This window comes from Silene latifolia, chromosome Y, assembly GCF_048544455.1.
Source record: "Silene latifolia isolate original U9 population chromosome Y, ASM4854445v1, whole genome shotgun sequence".
NCBI lineage: Eukaryota > Viridiplantae > Streptophyta > Magnoliopsida > Caryophyllales > Caryophyllaceae > Silene > Silene latifolia.
In genome coordinates, this window is record NC_133538.1 from 452,686,808 (window position 1) to 452,709,927 (window position 23,120).

Genomic DNA, 23,120 nt, shown 5'->3' on the forward strand with positions numbered 1-23,120 from the left:
TTTAGCCCATTTGAGACTTTATCGAGCATTATCAACCTTTATCAATCTCATTCTATGATGAAACTTCCTTTCTCGAAAGAATCTTAGTAATTTAAAATGAAACAAGATCAAAATTACAAATTTTAACTAAGATCAAAATTATATCACTGTGCTTCACAAAGTGTCCCTCGCACGACTCCGGTTTACTATCTACTCCACTTTTTTACTCTTTTAAGTTTTAACCGCCGTAATAAAACAAGAATCTACCTCTTCCTAAATCAGTTAATGTATTATACAACTGGTTGTATATACAACTTAATCAATGTAACTGAGCGGTGTTACAAAGTTGTCGAGCTCTATTAACAAAATTATTGAGCTATGGTACAAAGTTAATGAGTTTACCAGAATAATTATTAAGCTCAATAACTTTGCAACGTATAATGCTAATATACAACTAGTTGTAGATAGTATTTGTGTTCCTAAATCTCATCACATTTTCCCCGCCATCTGCTACTTTACTCAACTTTCTCTCTCTAGCTCTCCTCCCTTTCAAATTCCCCCAATTCTCACTTTTCTCTCTCCTCCCAAACCCTAAATTTCAATTAATTCACCAAAATTGCACAAATTAAAGATCAAATTCCTGCAATTCATCAGCTAATTCGGTAATTCAAAATGAATTACAATCAAAATGAATGGAGTCAACGAGGAATCACACTGTCGAACACACTTCACTCAGAAGTCGCACCTTGCTTACCTCTTCCGTCTCTTCCGGCGTTTACTGGTTCCGCTGACGAAGAACTTCGTCTTTCGGATGATCGTGTTACGCGTTTGCTTAATCGTCGTGATGTTCTTGCTCAAGCTAGCAAGATTGCTGATCTTCTTCGTCACACCGATGTCTCTTACTTGTATGTTTTAGTTAATTTACTGTGATTTAGTGTTTTTTGTTAGTTTTTGCGTGATTGAAGTTTTTGCATGAAGTTTAATGTCAATTGAGTTGATCATTTCCGTAGTAATTGGTGTAAGTTTGCTGAAAATGCTTATTGCTACATGCTCGAATTGATTTTGCTTCAATTCCGCTTGATGTTTTGGTTTTATTTTAATTTTACGTTGCTTTAGTGTAGTGTGATTTTTTTTAGTTTTTGTGTAATCGAGTTTACTTTAATTGTCAATTGAGTTGATATTTTCGTCTGAATTGTTGTAAGTTTGCTGAAAATGCTTATTTAAGTGTTGTTACGTGCTCGCATTGGGTTTGTTTCGCTCGATGTTTTGGTTTTAGTTTGATTTTTATGTTGCTTTAGTTCTGTATTTAATATGTTTTTTTTCTTAGTTTTTTTGTGTAATTGAAGGTATCTGTTGAACGTAAATTGTCAATCAAGTTGATTATTCCGTCGTAATTGTTTTAAGTTAGCTAAAAATGCTTATTGACGTGTTGCTACATCCTCGCTTTGATTTTAATTTGAATCAAATGTTGCTGCTGGAATTCTAGGACTTGGCATTGACATTATTTTGCTGTTATTATTTTGCTATAGGAACCTGAAGAATGACGTGGCTTCAGATGCAATTTCGGTAAATGAGCGGTCGGAGCTCTGTGAGGAGGTCCTTCGCTGTGATCATGATGCTTTTGAGTGTTCACGTCCAGGTAAACGTGGTTTCAGATAACTTTATGTTTTTTTTTATTGTTGTCTTTTTGGATGAATGAAATTGTTATGCTGATGCTTTTCGGAAATTCTATGTAAAGCATATAAAATGTAGATTAGGTTGTCAACAGCTCGACTTTGCTGTTAGTTTTGAAATTGAAGATTACAGAGGATTTTTGAGATTTCTTAGGGATGATTTTTAGATTTGCTTAGAAATTGTGACTTAGAACTTGTGTCTCTATAACATGCTAGACGTTCTTTAAGTTTTAGATTTTCTTAGAAATAGAAAGAATAGGAGTATCGAAGCAGTTAGCAAGGAGCAAAAGTACCTGGTGTTGTTATGCATACGTCACCAAAGTACAATTTATGATTCCGTGCTTTTAGAAATTTTACTCAAGAGAAGTTTTGCTAACTTAATAGTTATTCTCACACTTCACTTTGAAAATAAACAGCAATTTAAAACAATTTACCTTCAAAGGCTAGCTTGGTAATTTTTTCAAACGGTGCGTGGATAGATTGTCCGTTAATTATTTTTATTTAAACCGGCAAAGTTGAATTCGGAGGTTAGATTATAGAAAACTACCAAAACAGAATATTACGAACAGAGAAAGAAATGACTTCTCAAGTATATTGATACCCAACTGGCAGTTTGTCCTCCATGCTACTGACAGCCTATTAGAAATGGGAATTTATGGTCGGATAAGGACTTCCATCTCTCTTGGAGTTTTGAGATCTTTCTTTACGGATTACACCTTGTATTAGATATTACCCGTTACAAAGTCTATCCGCCCTTTACGTAAGGTAGTGTTTGACAACTTGAAATTGATTTTGTTTCATGAATTGCATTCTAGATGTTGAAATGTTGTTATTTAATTACGATTCCAATTCACCAAAAAGTTGTTTTGTGGAACCCTTGGAATTCAGTTATGAATAACTAGATTGGGAATTTTGCAAACCTTAAAAAATACTACAATATAATTTCAGACAAGTTTATGAGAGGATCGAGATAAAAGTAAACAAAAGCCTGAATCAAGAAGAGAATGAAAGATAGTTACCTAATTAGGATCAAGACACTTTGATTTCCCACATAGTTATGGGTTTAATGCTTAGATTTCACACTTATTAGAATGAATGATACGTACCTTCATGCTTGACATTGGATTTTCATGGCACCGGGGAGAGAGGAGGTCTAAATGGAATTGAAGAATGGAAAGATGAAGAAAGCTTAATGTGAGATAGGGAAGAGAAGAGTCCAAGAATTGAAATAACATGATAAGATTGTCATTTTTTATGTGGGCTGTTTTATTTGGGCTATTTTGTACTGGGTTGGAATTGGGGTAGGATTTGGCCCAATTCCATTTCCAAGCTATTGGGGTTTCCAAACACTAAAATTGGGCTGATTCTGGATTTGATTTCCAAATCCAAGTTTCCAAATAGGCCTAAAGTAAATTTTTAGTTCCACATAATATTTTTTGTTATTTAATGACTTACAAGAGCAGCCGATATTGGTATTCGACCAAATGACCAATGCTTGGCCAACTTAAGGCTAATACAATCGATACAAGATTGATAGAATTTATGACTCGTACAAAATCAAAGACATTTTGAGGTGTGCGTTCACCCGCGGACGGTTCTAAAGGATGACTCATGTCAGCCGACCCAAATCATTTTGGGATTAAGGCTTTGATGTTGTTGTTGTTGTTGTTGTTGTTGTACAAAATCAAAGACATGACAAGTCGCCACATTGAATGCGCCTCCACATTATAGTACACCATCGCATGTCACAATCATCACTACGATTGTGACCTTACAACAATTTAATGGATCGACCATGGAGTCTTTTTGTCGTGTCGCCTCTATGATACTTTTTGTACATGGAAGTCACCCTTGGTGTCCCTTAAATAATATTATATCCTTGTCAAAAAATAAAAAATGATTTCGAACATATATAAATTTGTTTTACGGATTATGGAATTGGATTGTCATAAAAAGCATTTAATACAGTTTCTATAATCTTCAGTAGAGTGGTTTTAATGCGCTGCATTTAGCTACACATGTTTCCTCAAATTCTACTTATTACATAGTTATGCTTAATTAATTAGTACTGAGTATTCTAAAGAGAGGCCAAGGGAAGGTTAGAAAGAAACTACATGCCAAGTAGCTGTAGTTCATCAGTCCATGGTTCAATGCTCTCTATTTATTCTCAAACGTTCCCTCAGATTATACATATACATATGATGCTTAATTGGCTAATACAGAGTATACCGAGATATCTAAAGACTGATGCACATTAAAGAAACAATGTGAGAAAGAAAGCTATCATGCCAACTATTTTAATTCCATATATTTATTGACAACGGATGAAATTAAAGTTGAATTAATGTTGTGTTCCTACTAAAAACATAGGTAGATGAAAATTGACGACTTCTTGCGCTTTTGGTTATGCCAGCATGGAATTTAATTTGATATCTTCCTAATTTCTTGCTTCATTAATGTAATCCATGGGTGCTTGCGGCTTCAACTTGTTTGATAGACGTACAATCTTGAAAGATTAAAGTTCCATGTCCACGAATATGTCTTCTTCTCTACCAGCTACGTTGTTTGATAGCCATGTTGTCCTCCTTGCCATCAGAGCCCTTTGCTTGTATGAAAAAGGTGGTTGTTTTGTGCTTGATTGTTTATTGTCTTGTATAAGTTTCACAGGTTCTCTTGAAGAGCGGATCTCTAGTGCAGTTTCTGATAAGAACACTAATCAGAAAATTGAATATAGTTCCAATCAAGCGCAGAAAGACCATATAGAAACTCGCCAGCATGAACAATCTAAAGCAGTAGATGTATGCAACCTTTTTCTAATTTTATGCATTATTTTCTGAACACTTCTATATTCATAGTAGTAGATAAAATTACAGGATGTACCTTTACCATCTAAAAAGACCCGGGCCAAGAAAAAAGAAAGTCAGGGGGTGTCAACTTCTGCGCCGATGGATCCTGGTGAACATCAGGGTGAGACTAGTATATTTACTGGAGTATGTATTTATTGGAATTCTGCTCTCTCTTTTATTGACTATTTAACAATGTTCATCTTGCAGATTCTGTTGTGGGGCGATTCTGTGACGTTTTGGAGGAATTGTGTAGCAGGGCTGAAATTCCTGGTGAAGAGCTGGAGGAGGCTGAGTGGTTACAATTGTCCACTTCTGACATTCGAACAATTTTGAAGGAGGTGCTGTCCATCAGAACGCAGAATATGCTTCATCTGGTTCCTGTAAATATACTTGTGAGACTATTGAAAGTTCTAGATAATCAGATTCATCGAGCTGAAGGGATATCTATAGATGAATGTGAAAATGTAAGTTGGTGTTCTTTCCCCCTTCTAACTTCTATCCACTGGAGGGAGAAATTATTATTAACCTCTGATTTTTTGCCAGTCAGATTCAGATGTTTCCTTGATTTTTTGTGCTTTGGAGTCAATCCATGCTGCACTTGCTGTGATGGTTTGCAATGACATGCCAAAACAACTGTATAAGGAGGAGGTACTTCTGTTCTAGTAGTAACTTCTTAAATTTCTAGCTTCCCTTTTTCTTATGAGAGTTATGACAGTATGGCATATGTTTATGATGGTGTGAGATTATTCCCTGCTTAAGTTGTGATTTTCCTCATGTTAGATTATTGAACGAATTCTGGAGTTCACCAGACGTCAGGTCATGGACATAATGTCAGCTTGTGATCCTTCTTATCGTGCTTTGCATCAACCTGGTGACAATGGAATTGCTGAAGGTGGGTGGGTATAATGTGATATCACTTACACTTTTCTTTAAGATTTAATAGTGGTCATTAGCTCAACCACCGCGGCACTGCCATTGTCCTTATATTGGTTGGTTCACATGCCTTATTAAAATCATCTTAATTGATTCTTTCCAGGGGAAGACAACCCAGATGATGGTGCTGAGTATGGCTCAGCTAGCAAAAGGCGGCGTACGACTAAGAGTTTTAAAAGCAAAAGGACATCAACAAACAGGTATCTGAGCTTTCTTTGTTTCATGTGGGCATCATTGTTTTCAAGGGTCTATCATTTCGATGAACATGGAACCATATTAGTGAAGTTAGTCTAGGTTATTATTGACTTTTTCTTTTTTCAGTGAAGAAGATAACATGATTATACTTGCTGATTTCTCAGGATATCGACTGCTGTGAACACAGTATGTCAGAAGCTTTGCACTGTGTTGGGGTTCTTGAAGGACCTGTTGTTTATAGAACGCCTCTCAGACAGTTGCATCTTGCAGCTAGTGAAGACGTGCTTGGCGACATTACTTGTTGATAATATCCAACTCTTGCAAATGAAAGCTATGGGCCTCATAAGTGGGGTACTGAATCTCTTCTGGTTTACTGTCCTTCAAAGTATCTTCTTTTCACTTGGCCATGGCTGACAAAAGATTATATTCTTTTTGAAATCACAGATTTTCTATTCATACACACAACATAGGAGTCATGTCGTTGATGAAGTAGTTCAACTTCTCTGGAATCTACCATTCTCTAAACGAGCTGCTAGAGCTTATCATTTACCTGATGAAGAACAGAAACAGATCCAAATGATTACTGCCTTATTGCTTCAGTTGGTATCCCACAGTGCTAACCTTCCTGAAACTTTGAGACAACCATCAAGTAATCGTGCAATTTTTGAAACGACAATTGAATCAGGTTACCTGATTAAATGTAATGAGGCGGCAACAGAGACATGTGTTTCATTCTGGACACATGTTCTTCAGCGGCTTACAACTGTTAAAAGTCAAGATGCATCTGAGGTGAAGGTGATAATGGAGAATCTTGTTCTGGACCTTTTGACTACCTTGAATCTGCCGGAGTACCCTGCTGCATCTCTCATTTTAGAAGTAAGAATTTTATTGTCTTTTATTATCTCTTATAGAATTTTGTTGGTTTTATTTTTCATCATTTTTCACTTTTTAGATGGCTAATGTTCTACAGTTGCTTGCTTGCAGGTTCTCTGTGTCTTACTGCTTCAGAATGCAGGCCCAAAGTCGAAAGATACATCCATACGTTCTATGGCAATAGATATACTCGGTTCAATTGCTGCACGGTTAAAGCACGACTCTGCTCGTTGCCAAAAAGAGAATGGGTGGATCGTGCAGGGGATTTTAGGTAGGGAAAATGTTAATGAGGGTGAACAAGCAGATACCTGTTCTGTTTGTTTGGATGGTGTAATGGAAAAAGCTTTATTGATATGTCATGGCTGTCAAAGGTTGTTGCATCCTGATTGTATGGGTGTGAGAGAACATGACATTGCAACACGTGGTTGGCACTGCCCTTTCTGTCTCTGTAGGAAGCAACTTTTAGTATTACATTCGTATTGCAAATCACAGTGCAAGGATGACAAGACAAATCATGTACATTCGCCAACTACCGAGTCAGATTCAAATATGGAGATTGTTCAGCAGATGCTTCTGAATTACCTGGAGGATAATGGTTCTTATGATGATCTTCATTTGTTTGCTCGTTGGTAAGTGTTCAAAATCTACCATCTCTTATGTTTGTTGCTCAGCATGTACTCTTTTTTTTGTTAAGGTTCTAGTGCTTTCCTGATTAAAAAAATATGGGATGCAAGTTTCTTAGCCGTTTTATTGGCCTCATGTTGCCTGATCAGGTTGCATCCTTGTTTATCTACTTGATCCTCTAAAACTCCTTTGTTAACAGGGTTTGCTGTCCCATCTTTTGTTAAACGAATTTCTAAAAAACATGTGCAAACTAGCATATTAGCAGACAATTGCCACAAGCAGCGATAGTATAATATCTCCTTGGTTCAAATTTGATTGGGTCATTGTAGATACAGGTCCACTGGTCCTATGTTGGTCCCCAAGTTTCAACTTTCAAGTTTCCAGTTGAATTAATTTGGTTTGTGCTCCGAATTATTATGTGGTTTATCTTATTTGTTTGATTAATCTTCAACTTGCTCCATTTGGTTGTTGGATTTGGATTGGCTTTAATATCTAGCTATATGCTCCTTGTGTGGAGTGTATACAGTTTATATTTTGATGTCAGGGAAAGCCTTCATCATGCCATTTTATGATAAGTTTTTTTATTTAATTTCTGTAGTCTATGAAAATCCGGCCAACTCTGTTGTGCTCAGCAAGAGTGACATCCCTCGTGGTTGGCCAATACCACATGCGTGTTCTGAAATAAAAGTGGTTATATACCATAGGAGAGTGAGCTGAAATAATGAAGAAGCTTGCTCAATTTGAGACCTAGGATAATGAGCCATCACACAATCTAAACTGCAAGGGCAAAAGCCATATGTATTAACATTGTATATTATCAGAAGGTCTTATTGGAGCCAAGTTTCTCAAATTTAGCAACTTAATCTTGGGAGCATTCTAAGCTTCCTGAGAAGGCAATATGAATCTACCATGCCGAATGTTTTACTTTATTCCTAATTTTGTTAGAAGTCCTCCGCAATTACTAGAGCATGCAGCATGATAAAAGATCAAAAAATATATTTATTCCCGAGTAGGTGAAGATTGTGTTCCTGGTCTACTTTCAACAAACTTCAGAGCCTGCAGGTGGTAGACACTCTTCCCGTTTCCTCCGGAAGATGTCTGTGTATCTATTTGAAAAATTAGGTTCAGGGTGCTATGTTATGGATGGATCTGACTGAGAAGCATCAGATCCATTTCCAAAATAAGCAAATGTTTTGTTTCCTGTAGGAATGGTTTGGAACACTTAGGTAGGTAGGTAGGTTTGAGCCTTTGATTGCTACCTTTGAGAAGAGTGCTGAACATATGAGTCTTAGAAGTCAACTGAGGATGTATCCCTGTTTTATTTTCTTTGACTTCTCTGTGCTATCATCTGTCTCATAGTTGTTAACCGCTCGCAGGTTTTATCTCTGCCTGTGGTACAAAGATGATCCACAATCGCAACAAGAGTTCAGCTATCGCTTTGCCAGGTTAAAGTTGAAAGCAGTTATCCGGGATACAGGGGCCTTGTCATCAGTGCTGTCAAGAGATTTCATTAAAAGGATAAATTTGTGTTTAGGGCAGCATAATTCATTCTCCAGAGGATTTGATACGATACTTGCCATGCTTCTGGTTAGCATATGTGCTTAATTCATTTCTGCTTCCTGTTTGTTTCATTTTTTAAGTGATAATTTGTGTTCGACATTGCAATTAATTTTCAGGTTAGTCTACGTGAAAACTCGCCTGTAATTAGGGCTAAGGCATTGCGATCAGTAAGTGGCTATGATGTTTTGTATTCACTGTCTTCTTTTGTTGTGGTATAACCAACCCTCTTTTATTAACACGGTCTACTTTTAATGGAGTAATTATTAGTCTGCTGGTTAGCCTGGTTTGCCTTTTTCTCTGCTTTCTTTTATCTCATTTTTCCTATTGATAGGTCAGTATAATTGTAGAAGCTGATCCAGATGTTCTACGTGATAAACGTGTCCAATCAGCAGTTGAAGGACGGTTTTGTGATTCTGCGATATCTGTCAGAGAAGCCGCTCTTGAACTGGTTGGAAGGCATATTGCGTCACATCCAGATGTTGGTGTGCAAGTATGTTTGAATGATCTAATATGTCCTTGTTTATCTGGTGTACCTGTCTTAACATTCATAATGCTCGATAGTTGGAACTTGGAAGTGCAAGCATATGAGCTTGCTGGTTAATTTTTTAAATCAACTAAGGGATCATTTAGGTGGGGTTCTTTGGGAAAGGGAAAGGAAAGGGAATGAAATCCTCTCATTCCCTTTATTGCTGTTTGCTTAAGATCTTCTCTTGCCCTTTACCCAAAATCCAGAAAGGGATTACCCAAATCCCTCCAAATTGATTCCCCCCCCCTCAAGGGTTTCCCATTCCCTTTCCCTGCCACCTGCAACTACCACCCTACCAACTCCAACATCAGCCATCAATAACCACCATCGACACCAACTACCTCCCCCCCTCACCGTCACCACCACCGCCAAGAGCGCCTGTCCGGCCATCACACCGACTTCCTCACTCCAGCGTTGCATGACCTAACCCCATATCCAATTCAAAACCCGCCACCCCAACCCCTACACACCAACAACTAGAAATCCCCTCATCCCCACCAAAACCCCATCCCCCGTCCACGAAAACACCAGACGGTGTAGGAAAGGAGACGTCAGCAAAGTACTACGCCGGTGATGGGACCGACAGAGGTGGCAGTAAGGGTGTGTTAGTGGTGGTTTGGGGTTTATTTTCTGATTCTCTTACCTATTATAAACCAAACAAGTGACTATTTCAAAGGGAATCCTTTCCCTTACCCTTTATTTCGCTTTCTTATTCCCTTTCCCTTGTTCTAACCAAACGCCCTCTGAAAGTTTACTTAAGGTCTGGATTACAGAGTACTGCTCCCTCTTTCTCAGTCATTTGTTTACCTTAGATTAAGATACCCCTCACAAAGAAAAAAAAAAAAGATAAACAAATGATTGGGATGGAGGAAGTATGTTTTATCATTTATTCATTTGCATTTGATGGTATGATTGTGAGACAAGTAGGCAAATAAGGTAATACTGGTTGTGTGTGTGGAGTATGTAATCATCTTCTTTTTACGTTGGTTCTCTTGTAGTACTTTGACAAGGTTGCTGAGAGAATCAAAGATACTGGTGTGAGTGTTCGAAAACGAGCGATCAAGATTATCAGAGACATGTGTACATCAAATGCTGACTTTGTAGAAACAACCCGTGCATGCATTGAGATTATTTCTCGTATCAGTGATGAAGAGTCAAGTATTCAGGTGGGAGGCTATTTTGTGTTTTACTCACTAGTCTTTTCATCACAATCCCTTCTTGCATTCTAATTGAGTTCTACTAGATTTTTGATTTTTTTTTCTGCTGGCATGATCTGAAAGAGCTAGTGATGTTGAAAATCGAGGGGGCCTTATTCATGTATTCACAGCTGATAACGTCATTGTGTCCATGGCGTAGAATATCTAACACCTATTCAAATTAATTACACAGGAGGGTCATTGCCTTAGTAGACCTAGCAATTTAAATCGGATTTACCTTATTTTCAGTTTTAATTCGATTTCGATCGGGTTCATTTCAATTAACAACTTTAATCGGTTTATGCTATTTTGAGTCGCGTACGTTTCGGCTAGGGTTAATATCAGTTTTGAGTTTCGGGTCATACTTTTCTTGATTTGAGGGTCAAAAAATTAGCTTACATGTACCTTATACTTTTCAATTTGATTGTAATAATTCAAAATACCGTTAATAAACAAAGAATCAATGAAAAAAAAACAAAAATATGAGTATTTATGAGAAGATATTATTCAGGTTCAGGCATCATTCGATTATTATTTAATTCAGCTCGGTTTCGGTTCAATTCGGATTGAGTCGGGTTTCGGGTACTATTCAGGTTACTCATATCGGGTGTTCGTTCAGTTATCAATTCAGATACTTTCGATCGGTTTTCTGGTTCAGTTTTATTTTGCCTGGTCTAATTGTTAGTATCATCTACTTGTATATCAAAATTTAATGTTGTACATGTTTCTCTCTTACCTTCTGTCTCTTCTCCTATTAGACAAAAATTATATACTTTTGTGCTGATATTTGATTCTTGTGGTTGACACTTTTCTCATTAGTTGCTGTTATCTTTGAGGACAGGACCTTGTTTGTAGGACATTTTACGAGTTCTGGTTTGAAGAACCTTCTGGGAAACAGTATTTTGGAGATGATAGTTCAGTGCCATTGGAGATGACAAGGAAGACTGAACAGATAGTTGACATGTTGAAGAAGATGCCTAATCATCAAGCTCTTGTCACGGTTATCAAACGAAACTTGGCTCTTGATTTTTTGCCTCAGATAAAAGGAACAGGAATTAGTTCTCTGGCCCTGGCAGCAGTACGGAAGCGCTGTGAACTAATGTGCAAATTTTTGCTGGAAAGAATTTTGCAGGTATGCTTGATGTTTCAATAATGACCTTAAAATTGAAAGTATGGCCCTTCTATCTCTTTCTTACTTTGCTTTTTGAATAGGTAGAGGAAATGAACGTAGAGGAAGGAGAGATTCGGATCCTACCCTACATTACAGCCTTACATGCCTTTTGTCTTGTTGACTCATCACTTTGTGCTCCTTCTTCCAACCCTTCTCAGTTTGTGGTCACACTGCAACCATATCTTAAGAACCAGGTAATCTGGGCTTTTATATTTACTAGTTTAATTTCACCTGAGCAGTCTCTATATAGGTCAATACCTATGAACAAGAAAGAGGAAAAGTGAGTGAAGAATGAGCATGTTTTCCTGGAATATGTGAATTTAACGGGAGAAAGGAATTCGGTGCACGCTAGTTCTTGCCAGGTCATTCCAGGTCCAGCAACTAGAAAAGCCAGTTAACCATTTGCCACAATGTTTTTGGTCCTCTGCAAAAGTACACTTAGGCAATTCTTAGCCTTGATATTGACACATACATGCAACACACCGTTAGATCTTCACTTGTTCAGCTTCTCAGAACACTTAAAGATATATTAAGAGAAGATAGTAATGCACAACATTGGTAAATATCATATTGATTAAAAAGAAATCATTACCCAAAGAAAAAAAGAAAAGAAAAAAAGACAATAAATGCCAAACATTAAACGAACATATCCATTATCCCTTTGAGCTCTTGTCTTGTGTTGGTTGTAACTTGTAAAGTTATGAAGCAAGACAACCATTCTGAGTGATTTGTCTTTTTTATAGGTTGACAATCGAGTTGTTGCACAATTATTGGAGTGTATCATCTTTGTAATTGATGCTGTTCTTCCTTTACTCCGAAAGCTGCCTCCAAGTGTTGTTGACGAGCTTGAGCAAGATTTGAAGCAGATGATTGTCCGTCATTCCTTCCTAACAGTTGTACATGCTTGCATCAAGTAAGCATACTCCCCCTTGATAAATGCTGTCTTTTGTTTTGTTATCAATCTTGCTATGTGACCGCAATCCCTTCTCTTAGTAATTGATAATGCTATGCTCTTGGAAATCTGGAATATGAACTTCCTTGATCTTTTGTAAGTTATACAATCCCAGAACTGCTAGCTATAGGTCCAATGGACATTGTAAGCAGAGACATGGGCGGACGCAGGAATTTATTAGAAGGGGGGCACAAATTTTTTCCCGATACATTATTTTTTATTTTAAACCACATTTTTTTATTACTGATTTTTTTTCCTCCCAAAAAATAGAAAAATAACTAATTTTAATAATTTTTTTAGTTTAAAAATTAGTATTTTGTTTTGAACTTTCTTCTGAAATATTTAAATTTGAAATAAATGTACTTTGTAAATAAAAATAAATAATATCTCCTATGATAAGATATATTATATTCTAATATTTAAATAAACACTAAACACAAGTGGTTCAATGGTAGAGAAGTTGGTATGTAACCTTGAGGCCAAGGGTTCAAACTCTGGGAGGAACATTTTTTACATATAAATTGTAGCTTACTAACGAGATGGGCCTTGAGATCATTACACAGTTTAACAAAAAATTATTTAATAAAAACCTAGGGCACCAAGAATCGAACCTGTGACCTCTCAAAGGTCAACTAAAGAGCTTACCAACTGAACCACATAAACCTATTAATCATTTCTGTTACTTATAAAAAATTTATCCCATAAACTTCATGGTGGGCACGTGCCCACCCGGCCCCCTAGATCCGCCCATGAACAGAGAAGTGGAACGGACATATACTTTTTAAGTGTTTCACTTGGAGAACAAATACTCCCCTGCAAAGTAGATGCTATTGTAATTGCAGTGTTAGTTATTGTTAACGGGAAACTTATATTCGTGCAAGTTGATGGATATACGACCTATCATAAAAGCAATCTACAAATTTTCTAAAAACGGTGTTGGGTTGAGGACTTGAGGCTATCCATCTGTCCGTATGGCATGATGCAGGACATCTATGTACACAGGAAATTACTAATTTTCATTTTCTTCATCAAAGATTCGCCGTGTAGCAAAGCGTTTGTCTTTGATGGTTTAGAGTCCAACTGCTCTCTCGGTGACTGCCTAATTTAACAAAGGGTCTTAGATCTTTTTGTTCCTATCCTAGTCCTGTGCTATGTTACTTGGATACTTCACTTAGTTGCCGTATTCCGTATCCGATACGTATTTTGTCGGATACGATACGACACTTGGATACTTCATTTTAGACCAAAATATTGAAAATTTCGCACAAAATAGCCGTATCAGATACTCCGATACGTATTTTGTTGGATACGAGTAGACGAGTCCGAGTAACATAGGTCCTGTGTTGTGTAACCTACTTTTTGCAGATTAAGGTTTCAGACTTTCAGTATACTAGTTAGGTTATAAATATGTACTGGTTTTATTTTTGACGAGAGCGTCAAGGATTAGAATTTTCTGCTACAATGTCGTTTGAGATGTGATGTGACTTTTGTGACTGTCTTGTCTCAATTGAATTTTTTATTTACAATATTTTGTGACAAAAACTCTCTAAACTCGCTTGTTGCAAGCGAGAAAGTTGTGACTCATGTTCCGTTTTATTGGTTTCTATTTTCTGCTAACGTGAGTAGCTTGGTGAGGTATTTAATTTATTTATTTTCCTTTCTGCTGTAGGTGCCTTTGCAGTTTGAATAAAATTGCAGGGAAAGGTGGAAGGTTGATCCAGTTTCTTATTCAAGTTTTTGTTAAACGTTTGGATGCTCTTGGTATTGATAACAAACAGGTTTGTTGCCGAAGTCTTCAACTCAATTTTTTCTTTTTTTCCCATTTCATTGCAACTGAGTCAAACTTGTTTTTGTTGTGATTTGGTTATACTTATGTGAGCTGATAGAGCCTTTTGACTTTGGATATTAGATTATGGAACCCTGTCTGTTTGGTTTTATTACTCCAGTTTTTTTTTTTTGAGGTCGTCTCAGTCTCCCATTTCGGGTTTAATGATTGGCCAATAATGATAACAATTGTTATGGCGGTGTTGATAGTGGATACAAGTTTCTTTTCATTTCATTAAGAATAGACAGTTGGAAAGTTTGACATTGTAAATGATTTCATGGATCTTATTTTATATTTCAAAGCTTTAGATAGTCATCCTGCTTGCAACTTTGCTGTTTTACTTATTTCTAGCTCTTGAGGTACTTCTAGTTTAGTTTATTTTTTGCTCATTCATGTAGTGTAGAGATTGTAGCTGACATAATTTTTACTCCTTTTGCAAAATTAGCAAGTGGGACGCTCTTTGTTTTGCCTTGGGCTTCTTATCCGTTATGGTAACTCGCTATTGATTGCATTCGATGGAAGCATTGATATTTCTAGCAAACTCAATTTGTTTAAGAAGTATCTTCTTGCGGATGATTTTGGTATAAAGGTCAGAGCTCTGCAGGTGAGGCTTTGCTGTCACTTACTTTCTTAAAGCTTATTGTTTGACGATGATGCTTATTCTGAAAGTTCATCTTGCAGGCATTGGGATTTGTTTTGATTGCTAGACCGGAATTTATGTTGGAAAAGGAGGTTGGAAAAATTTTAGAGGCTACATTGTCTTCTAGCTCCGATACTCGTCTCAAGGTAGGGCTTATTTATTTCATATGTATTCACCTCTAGCCTCACTGCTACATGTTTCAGGTTATGTTCTTAACTAAATTGCAACATTTCCAGCTACAAGTTCTGCAAAATATATATGATTATCTCCTGGAGGCGGAAAGTCAATTGGGTTCAGATACAGTAGGAGATAATGTTGCTGATAACTCCCAAGATGGTAGCTCTGTTGTGCCTGAGGCTGCCGGTGCTGGTGATACTAACATTTGTGGGGGAATAGTACAATTGTATTGGGAAAATATCTTGGAGAGATGCTTGGATACTAACGAACAAGTTCGGCAATCTGGCCTTAAGGTAAGTGTTTTTTTGTTTTGTCTCTGCTGTTTTTTCAGGTGTTTTAGAATATAAATCTAAAATTATAATCCAAAAACTAAGACCTCATTTTAGTCATTTGTTTACTCTGTTGCATACGTAGTTTATATATTTGTACAACAACATTAACAATATAACCTTGTGTTAAAGGGCTCCAGCTCTTGGTATTAAATATCAAGTAGCGGTCATTGCGATTGTAATATCAAAAATTATCACCAAATGCTGGAAATCTCAAGCAGCTGTGAAATTTGAGTTGATTTTTGTATGCTTGTTATCTTATCTTTTTTTTACTTTCCCTACTTGCATCTTTTATAAATACACTCGTTTCTCAATATTTTTTCCCTTATAATAATGGTAATTGGTAAGTATAGGTTAAGTCAGAGAAATGTAGGTTGACTAACTGTGATGATATTTAGAAATATAACTTCTCTTGGCTGAAATATGGAAGGCTTTTTATCAACCAAAATCAACTTTTATATTGTACTTCCGGCATATAAAAACAAGAGTATCAGTGTAATTTATTCAGTCATCCTTCCAATTCCGTTTTTATGTCAGCTAACTGGCTAGGAGTTTCTCTACCATTCAATTTAAACCTGATCCCCCAAATTTGATCGTCTTTTTCTCATGTATAGAAGTTCTTTCTACAAGTACAACTTACTTTCTTATTTGTGTCAAACTCCTTATTTAAGCTACATGAATTACCCTGATATTACTCCATGGCAGAAACTTGCATAAACCCTTTTCCGTTAAATCTCAATTCACTTTGATTCTTTGACAATTTTCAAGGCTGGCCTTTTTTCTGTCATCTTCATTACCAATCTTCTCCAGCCTCTAAATTTTAAAAGTTTCCTCCTCAAGTTCTCATATAGTGTCACTGAAACCTCGCAGTTAAACGCAAAATGATTCATTACCTCTCCTCTCATCTGGTTCCCTGTGTTTATATATAGGCTTACTAAATCATGCTCTTCTGTATATCTTGTTATGTTTTATGCAGATTGTGGAAGTTGCTCTACGCCAAGGCCTTGTTCATCCAATCACATGTGTCCCGTACCTAATTGCACTCGAGACAGATCCCTTGGAGGTGAATTCGAAGCTGGCACATCATCTGCTGATGAATATGAATGAGAAGTACTATTCTGAAACTTCTGTTACGTTCATGATTATCGTTGTTACATACAAAGTATTTTAAATGTTCTGTTTCTGATTATTTGAAGAGCTATTTCAGGTATCCAGCCTTCTTTGAGAGTCGTCTGGGTGATGGCCTCCAACTGTCATTTAACTTTATTCGATCAATGAAAACGAATTCTGTGAATTTAAACTCAAAATTGCAATACAAGGTAGTGGAAAATATGAAGGGAAAATCTGAGGATGCGTCATTTGTAAATGCAAGGCTTGGGGTTTCTCGGATTTACAAGCTAATTCGTGCAAATCGTGTGGCTAGAAATAAGTTTATGTCCTCGGTCATTCGCAAATTTGATAATCCTAGCTGGAGTGCAACAGTTGTCCATTTCTTAATGTACGTTGTTCTCTGTTTGGTACTTTTGTGTTGATTTTTTTCATGGTTATAATCTCACAGTCGTCGGAATTTTTAGGTACTGCACAGAAATTCTTGCTTTGCTTCCTTTCATGGCACCTGATGAGCCTCTTTACTTAGTTTACTCTATAAATCGAGTTATACAAGTTAGATCGGGGACATTGGAAGCGAGTCTTAAAGCTTTTAGCACTCATTTCTCCCAGCGAAATACCCAGAAGGTTGCAACTGAAAATGGGAGCTGGCAGCAGTTGGCCGCTGCTCAACTCTCTGTTAATTCAATATCTTTGGAGTTAAATGGTACTTTTCAATTGCCGGGGGAAGGTCATTTTACTTCTCACTCCATGGAGACAGATGAAAATATGCATTGCAGAAGCTTCAGATTCACAGAAGATGATCAGCAGAGGATACAGGTAATTTTGTGTACTAATCTACTTAGTAAATTTTTGTTCTAATGAGCTACTAATTAGCAAATCTATTATTCAATTATATGTGGGAAACTGAAAATGGTCAAAAGTGTTCGTCATGAGTAATCAACTTTTATCAAAATGTAACTGTTATGCACATTTTCCACAAATGATGCATTATTTGTACGTAGGCTAGTAGGGGAAAAATTGTTTTACATATAATGTATTATTTGCAGTATTGGTCTATACAAACAGTTAAAAAAGCAACTATATGTTTTCCAAATTATGTTCCTCCCCTACACTTGAAAAGAAAATTAGAAGGGACTTGGAGTCCATTTTGCGCCTCATTCACAACACGATTTTTTGGTGTTTCTGCAGGCTGTCTGTATAGCTGCAACGGCTCTTCAGCTCCTCTTGAAGTTAAAGAGGCACCTGAAGGTTGTGTACAGTTTCGATGATGTTCGATGCCAAGTAAGTTCATAAATTAAAGTGAAAATTACAACTTACCACCTACTATTTACCGTATTTTACTAATTACCACCATGTATTTTGTTTATTACAAATTACCACCTACATTTGAGTGTATATATCCAATCTCCCACTGTATTTCTTTCCCGATTATCATTTTACTTAATTTACGACTCGTTAAGTAAATAGGTTATGAAATGACAAAAACACCCTTGTTATATTCCCTCACCCTCCCTCACACCCTAACCTTAACTACACAGTCCCGACCACCCCCTCACCACATCTCCCCCAATAAACAGCCACCACCCCTCCCTCCCCTCGTGATGTGCAGTCCGACACCATCGACCGAACAAAATACGATATATTCTTCCTAGACTTCCGATGTATTTATCACGTTCTATCCCCATCAAAACATTGGAGACAAAACAATAAAAAGTCTCACTTAACAAATTTACTCCATATCAAATATCGTTTCCCCAAATCACAAACCCTAAATCCCCAAATTTCCATCAGATCAACATCTCACTTATTACTTACTAGATCGAAAATTGACAGTACAAAATCATCACAACGGAATCTCCGGAATAATCGCATTATTCGCTTCTTACTTAGGATGGTTCTCACCCTCTATAATTCATAAGATTTCTCTATTTAGGGTTTTCGGTGGACGAGGTGGTCAATTTTCGGCAGTTTGGTGGTGGTGGTGGTGTCTTGATTTCCGGCGTCATTGTATGGTTAGTAGTGAAATAGGTGGTGGTGGGTGTCTGGGTAAGGTGGGTTTATCGGTGGTGGATTTATGGGTAGTGATAGGGTGGTTCGTGATGCGTGTGTACATTGTTTGTGGGTGATTGGTGGTGTTGGGTGGTTGAGGTGGCTTGAGTGGTGGGAGGGATGAGAGGAGATAAGTGATGGCTGATATTGGTGGTTGGATATCAGGATATGTGGTGAGGTGGGTGGTGTTAGTTTGTGAGGAGGTCAGAGGAATATAAGAAGGGTGGTTTGGTCATATTACAGTTTATTTACTTAATGAGTCGGGAATTAAGTAAAATAATGATCGAGAATGAAATACGGTGGGAAATCGGATATATACAACGAAATGTAGGTGGTATGTTGTAATAAACCAAATACGTGGTGGTAAATTGTAAAATAGACTAAATAGTACTAGGTGGTAATTTGTAATTTTCACTAAGGTAGTGTTTGGAAACACGGAATTGATTTCATTTTCATGATTTCAATTGTAGAAACTCAAATGTTTGAATTCATTTCCAAATCCAATTCCAAAATTGCGTTTGGGAAACCCATGGAATTGGAATTGGAATTGGAATTGAACTTGAGCGGATATGGGTTGAGGAGGTCATTGGATGTTTATATTTGAAAAAATTAAATATTGTCTCGGGAAATATTTGCGATCGGAAAAAATATCATAAATAAAAATATTGTGGTGAAATTTGCGTCACAAAATAAAACGTAAGAAGTGATGGAATTGAAATGACTATTATATGGTAGGTATTTGAGAACCCCAAAATTTTAACTAGCTTGGAATTGATAAGGAATTGAGTCAATTCCAATTCCAAATTCTAGGGGTTCCCAAACACTTGAAATGTCTCAATTATGGAACTCAATTCCAATTCAAGGTTCCCAAACATACCATAAATAAAGTTGTCTAATTCTTGCCTAAAAGTGACAGCACATCTTTGAGTTCTTGCAAAGCTTGTGTAGCCCGGTTTTAACTTGCTAATGCATACCCTTTTTTCAGGCGTTTTCTCCTACTGAGCCTCCCAAAGCTTGTGAGGCCCTCTCCCGGCAAAATATTCCTTTTGGCATTGGCGACATGTCGACTATTTTACCGTCTACTCCTGAAGAGTTGCACCAGAGATATCAGGTACTAAATGATTTTTTTATTGATGTGCTCTATCTTGATTCTAGACAATTCGCATTTTTAATTATTGTGGTTTCAATCATTTGCGGTCTTCCAGTAAGTCGTTTCTTCTTCATTTGATCGTTTATTCATATTATTATTATTATTTTATTTATTTTCTTAATAGAATTGTTTTGTTTTCAATTGGGCCAAAAACTAGCTATACTTGTCTTGGATTTCGACGGAATAATGCGAAATGACTCTCCAAAGTCCAAAGTGCCTTTTTTTGGTGTGAAATTTATTCAAAGCACTTAATATTATGGAGTTATGAGGTCATATAGAAACCTCACCGTGTTGTTACATCCAATCCCCTTACCCCTGCTTATTGTGGGAAGCTGGGAGTCCAGCCCATTGAGGTAGTGGGTTACTGGCCTTAGTGCCTTACTGCCGCTGTTGTTTGTTATTATGAGATACAAAATACTTGCTTTTTGAATTGAAACATAGATACTGCTTCGGTATTAAATTATATGTAGATCTCATTTTTGACTAATAATCTTCATCCTAATAAGTTTAATTGTTTGGCTCATTTGTTTCCCGATTGAAGTGTCGCTTAAGCGAAATGAATAGAGGAGGTTTATGCTTATTGTTCTTCTGTCCATTAATCTATGTTCAACAGGAGTTCAAGAATGCTTTAAGGGAGGATACCGTCGATTACTCAGCCTACTCAGCAAACATTAAGAGGAAGCGCCCTACACCCTCCAAGAGAGGTGGTAGGGCCAGACGAGCAATGGTCAGGGATGATGAGGACTCTGATGTTGAAGACGAGAGGAAGCGTACACCCTCCAAAAGAGGTGTTAAGGCCAGCCGAGCAATTAACAGGGATGACGAGGACTCTGATGTTGAAGACGAGGACTGTACAGGTGGACGGAGAAATTACGGTGCTCGACAGAGCAACGGCGTCAGATCAAGTAGGAGGTTTTAGCTTGTACATAACAGTTCAGGCTAACTTGTACATTGTTTAGCACAGAAGCTTAGGTAAATAACACAATTGTGACTCGCGATGGAGCTAGATATGTCGAGACAGGTTTGAAGGGAAAGCAACAGCCACTAATAGTTTAGTCAGAATCTCCCTAATTAACGCAGGGTTTAATTGTTAATTCTTTTTTTTTTGACAGTGAAAAAGGGTAGCCTACAATTCCCCAAAAGTTAATTCTTTAGGAAAGGGTTTGGGGTACCCCTGTTTTTGTATCTCTGGGGTACCCATACCTTAGCCAGGGCTGTGCAAGGTATGAAATATGTCTCGTAGTCTCACTCATACAAGTCTAGAACGCTGTATTTTCAACAAGCAGTTGAATTGTAGAACCAGGTTTCAGCTAGATATATAAGTTGAATTCATTGTTGATAGCCAGCTTTCTTGTGGTATGTATATGCAAAGCATCATTAGTTTCTTGTTTAAACATAGGTTCGGCAATTTTTCTTTGTTATGTTACTGGTTGTAAGCGAAAAATAGAGGGCTGTGTCCTGTGGTCATAGATACCAAATCGAAGAACAAACCAAGGATCATTTTATCGCGATAGGTGGCTTAACATGATAATATGACCTGAACTAGAAAAATGAAGCAACCACGCTACACATTACATTCATAAATTTCATAGCAACATAATCTAGTTGTTATTTGAACTTTATACCATTCAACAGAGTCAGATGATCCAATTTCCCTGCTTCTATGGCATCAACATCTTTCAACAATGCCTCATAATGCTCTTTAATTTTTTCAATGCTTTTACCAGGTATCCTTGACGCAATCTGTTCTAATAGATTGTCGTGGCCAAGACCCAACTCTGCTAGAATTTTCTCAAACTTCTTGTTTTCTTCTTTTGTCCATTCTTTCTTCTCTGTTTTCTGCACTCCTATTTTCGTTGATTGTTCCGAGTTTGCGCATGCGCTTGAGTTCATTGTTTAATTGCTTTGTTTATAGAGGTTTAGAAAAATAATAAGATGTGAATATATTTGTGATATGGTTTATCTATTAGCAAGTGTGTAGTGTGTTAAGGAAATGATTTAGGACGGGGATGTGGAGATCTGCTAATTAAGAGAGATACTGATTTAAAAGTGCAGGGATAAGATAAGTGACATTTAGTCTAGGGTTTCTCTAAAATTCCTAGGGTTCCGTCTAAAATTCCTAGGGTTCCGTCTATTGTTTTCTAAGTTTTTTCCTTCTTTTCGAGGCTCACTCTCACCTTTTCTATCGTGAGATTGCTTCTGTTTTTGCTTTTGTTACTTTTGTTTTTGCAGGGTCAGTCGATGGGGGACACGCGCAACCAGACTCGGAAAGGGAAGGGGATTTTGGGTGATGAGGATGCACAGGAAGGGTTGTCTTTCGAATGGGATGATGAAGGGGATGAGGGTAAGAAGAAAAACTGCTTCATGCTCGTGGGTAAACTATGGGCATCAAGATCAATTAACGTGAAAGCGGCGATTGACACTATGATCAAATTGTGGAATCCATTGCAGCCAATGTTTGGGAATGTTGTGGATTCGAAGGAGAAGACGTTTGTCTTCAAATTTGGCTCCGAGCGAGACAAAGCTAGGGTTTTCGAAGGACGACCGTGGCATTTCGATAAGTTCGCGTGGTGCGTTAATGAACCGAATGAAAATGGTAAGCTCACTGATGTTCCTTTATTTCGCTAACCCATTTGGTCGAGAGTTTATGATCTCCCTATTATGGGACGATCGAGTCAGTCGAACCTGAGGAGAATAGGAGCGAGTCTAGGGACTTTTATCGATGCTGAGGGGCCAAATAATGAACTTGATAGAGCTGTACGAATTCGTATTCTTCATGATGTTCGCCAACCATTGAAGAAGTCTATTCCCATTAAAATGAAGGCGGTAAAGGTTGAAGAATTTGAGGTAAAGTATGAACGGCTGCCAATTTTTTGCTACGGTTGTGGGGTTATCGGTCATGGTGAAAAAGATTGTGATGATGGTCCTTACGAGGAAGAAGACCTAGCTTTTGGGGAGTGGTTGAGGGCTTCGCCCTGGAAAGTTAGAAAAACTAAAGTGGATGGGATTGGGAAACCAAGGCGGGATTTAAATGCTGAGTTTGATGCGGCCAAGAAGAAGGATACGGAGGATAATATTAGCACTATGATCGAAAAACTGCAAGCTATAACTCTCCATTTGAAAACAAAAAAAGGGGGTAAAGGGAGGAGTGCTGTGCAGTGTGGGGAAGGGGCTGGGGTGGACGAAGGAGGGTTTGAGAGGATGTGGCTGGAGGAGGGTATGCAGCGAGGGGTGGAAGGGGGTGAGGAGCAGTTGGAGAGTAACGATGTTATGGTGGTTCCTATGGGGAGTGAGCTGGTGTTTGAAGAGAGG

At 37.5% G+C, this 23,120-nt stretch overlaps 1 protein-coding gene across 3 annotated transcripts; it reads left to right on the forward strand.

The window, feature by feature from the left end:
• Positions 1-454: 454 nt before the first annotated feature.
• Positions 455-21,149, forward strand: LOC141633387 (sister chromatid cohesion protein SCC2-like). Of its 3 annotated transcripts, none has more exons than XM_074445869.1 (28): positions 455-884; positions 1,509-1,618; positions 4,320-4,450; positions 4,526-4,619; positions 4,706-4,962; positions 5,042-5,146; positions 5,279-5,390; positions 5,535-5,631; positions 5,791-5,977; positions 6,071-6,502; positions 6,611-7,128; positions 8,500-8,710; positions 8,800-8,850; positions 9,015-9,173; positions 10,208-10,375; positions 11,247-11,537; positions 11,618-11,770; positions 12,320-12,489; positions 14,198-14,306; positions 14,799-14,957; positions 15,035-15,139; positions 15,230-15,463; positions 16,476-16,609; positions 16,707-16,997; positions 17,074-17,425; positions 17,798-17,890; positions 19,644-19,769; positions 20,422-21,149. In XM_074445869.1, exons 1-28 carry the CDS (start codon positions 652-654, stop codon positions 20,725-20,727), a joined length of 5,388 nt encoding a protein of 1,795 aa, XP_074301970.1. In that variant the 5' UTR covers positions 455-651; the 3' UTR covers positions 20,728-21,149. The 3 variants fall into 3 exon arrangements, with proteins under 3 accessions (XP_074301970.1, XP_074301971.1, XP_074301972.1); XM_074445870.1 differs by having other exon boundaries at positions 471-884; positions 4,312-4,450; XM_074445871.1 differs by lacking the exons at positions 455-884; positions 1,509-1,618; positions 4,320-4,450; positions 4,526-4,619 and having other exon boundaries at positions 4,878-4,962; positions 5,046-5,146.
• Positions 21,150-23,120: the final 1,971 nt, after the last annotated feature.

What these genes read in the sequence shown, in the direction of transcription:
- LOC141633387 (XM_074445869.1), top strand. Translation starts at nt 652, where the DNA reads ATGAATTACAATCAAAATGAATGGAGTCAACGAGGAATCACACTGTCG. An exon ending in TTTTGAGTGTTCACGTCCAG is followed by an intron (nt 1,619 to 4,319) that starts GTAAACGTGGTT and finishes TAAGTTTCACAG; the next exon opens with GTTCTCTTGAAGAGCGGATC. An exon ending in GCTCCGATACTCGTCTCAAG is followed by an intron (nt 15,140 to 15,229) that starts GTAGGGCTTATT and finishes CAACATTTCCAG; the next exon opens with CTACAAGTTCTGCAAAATAT.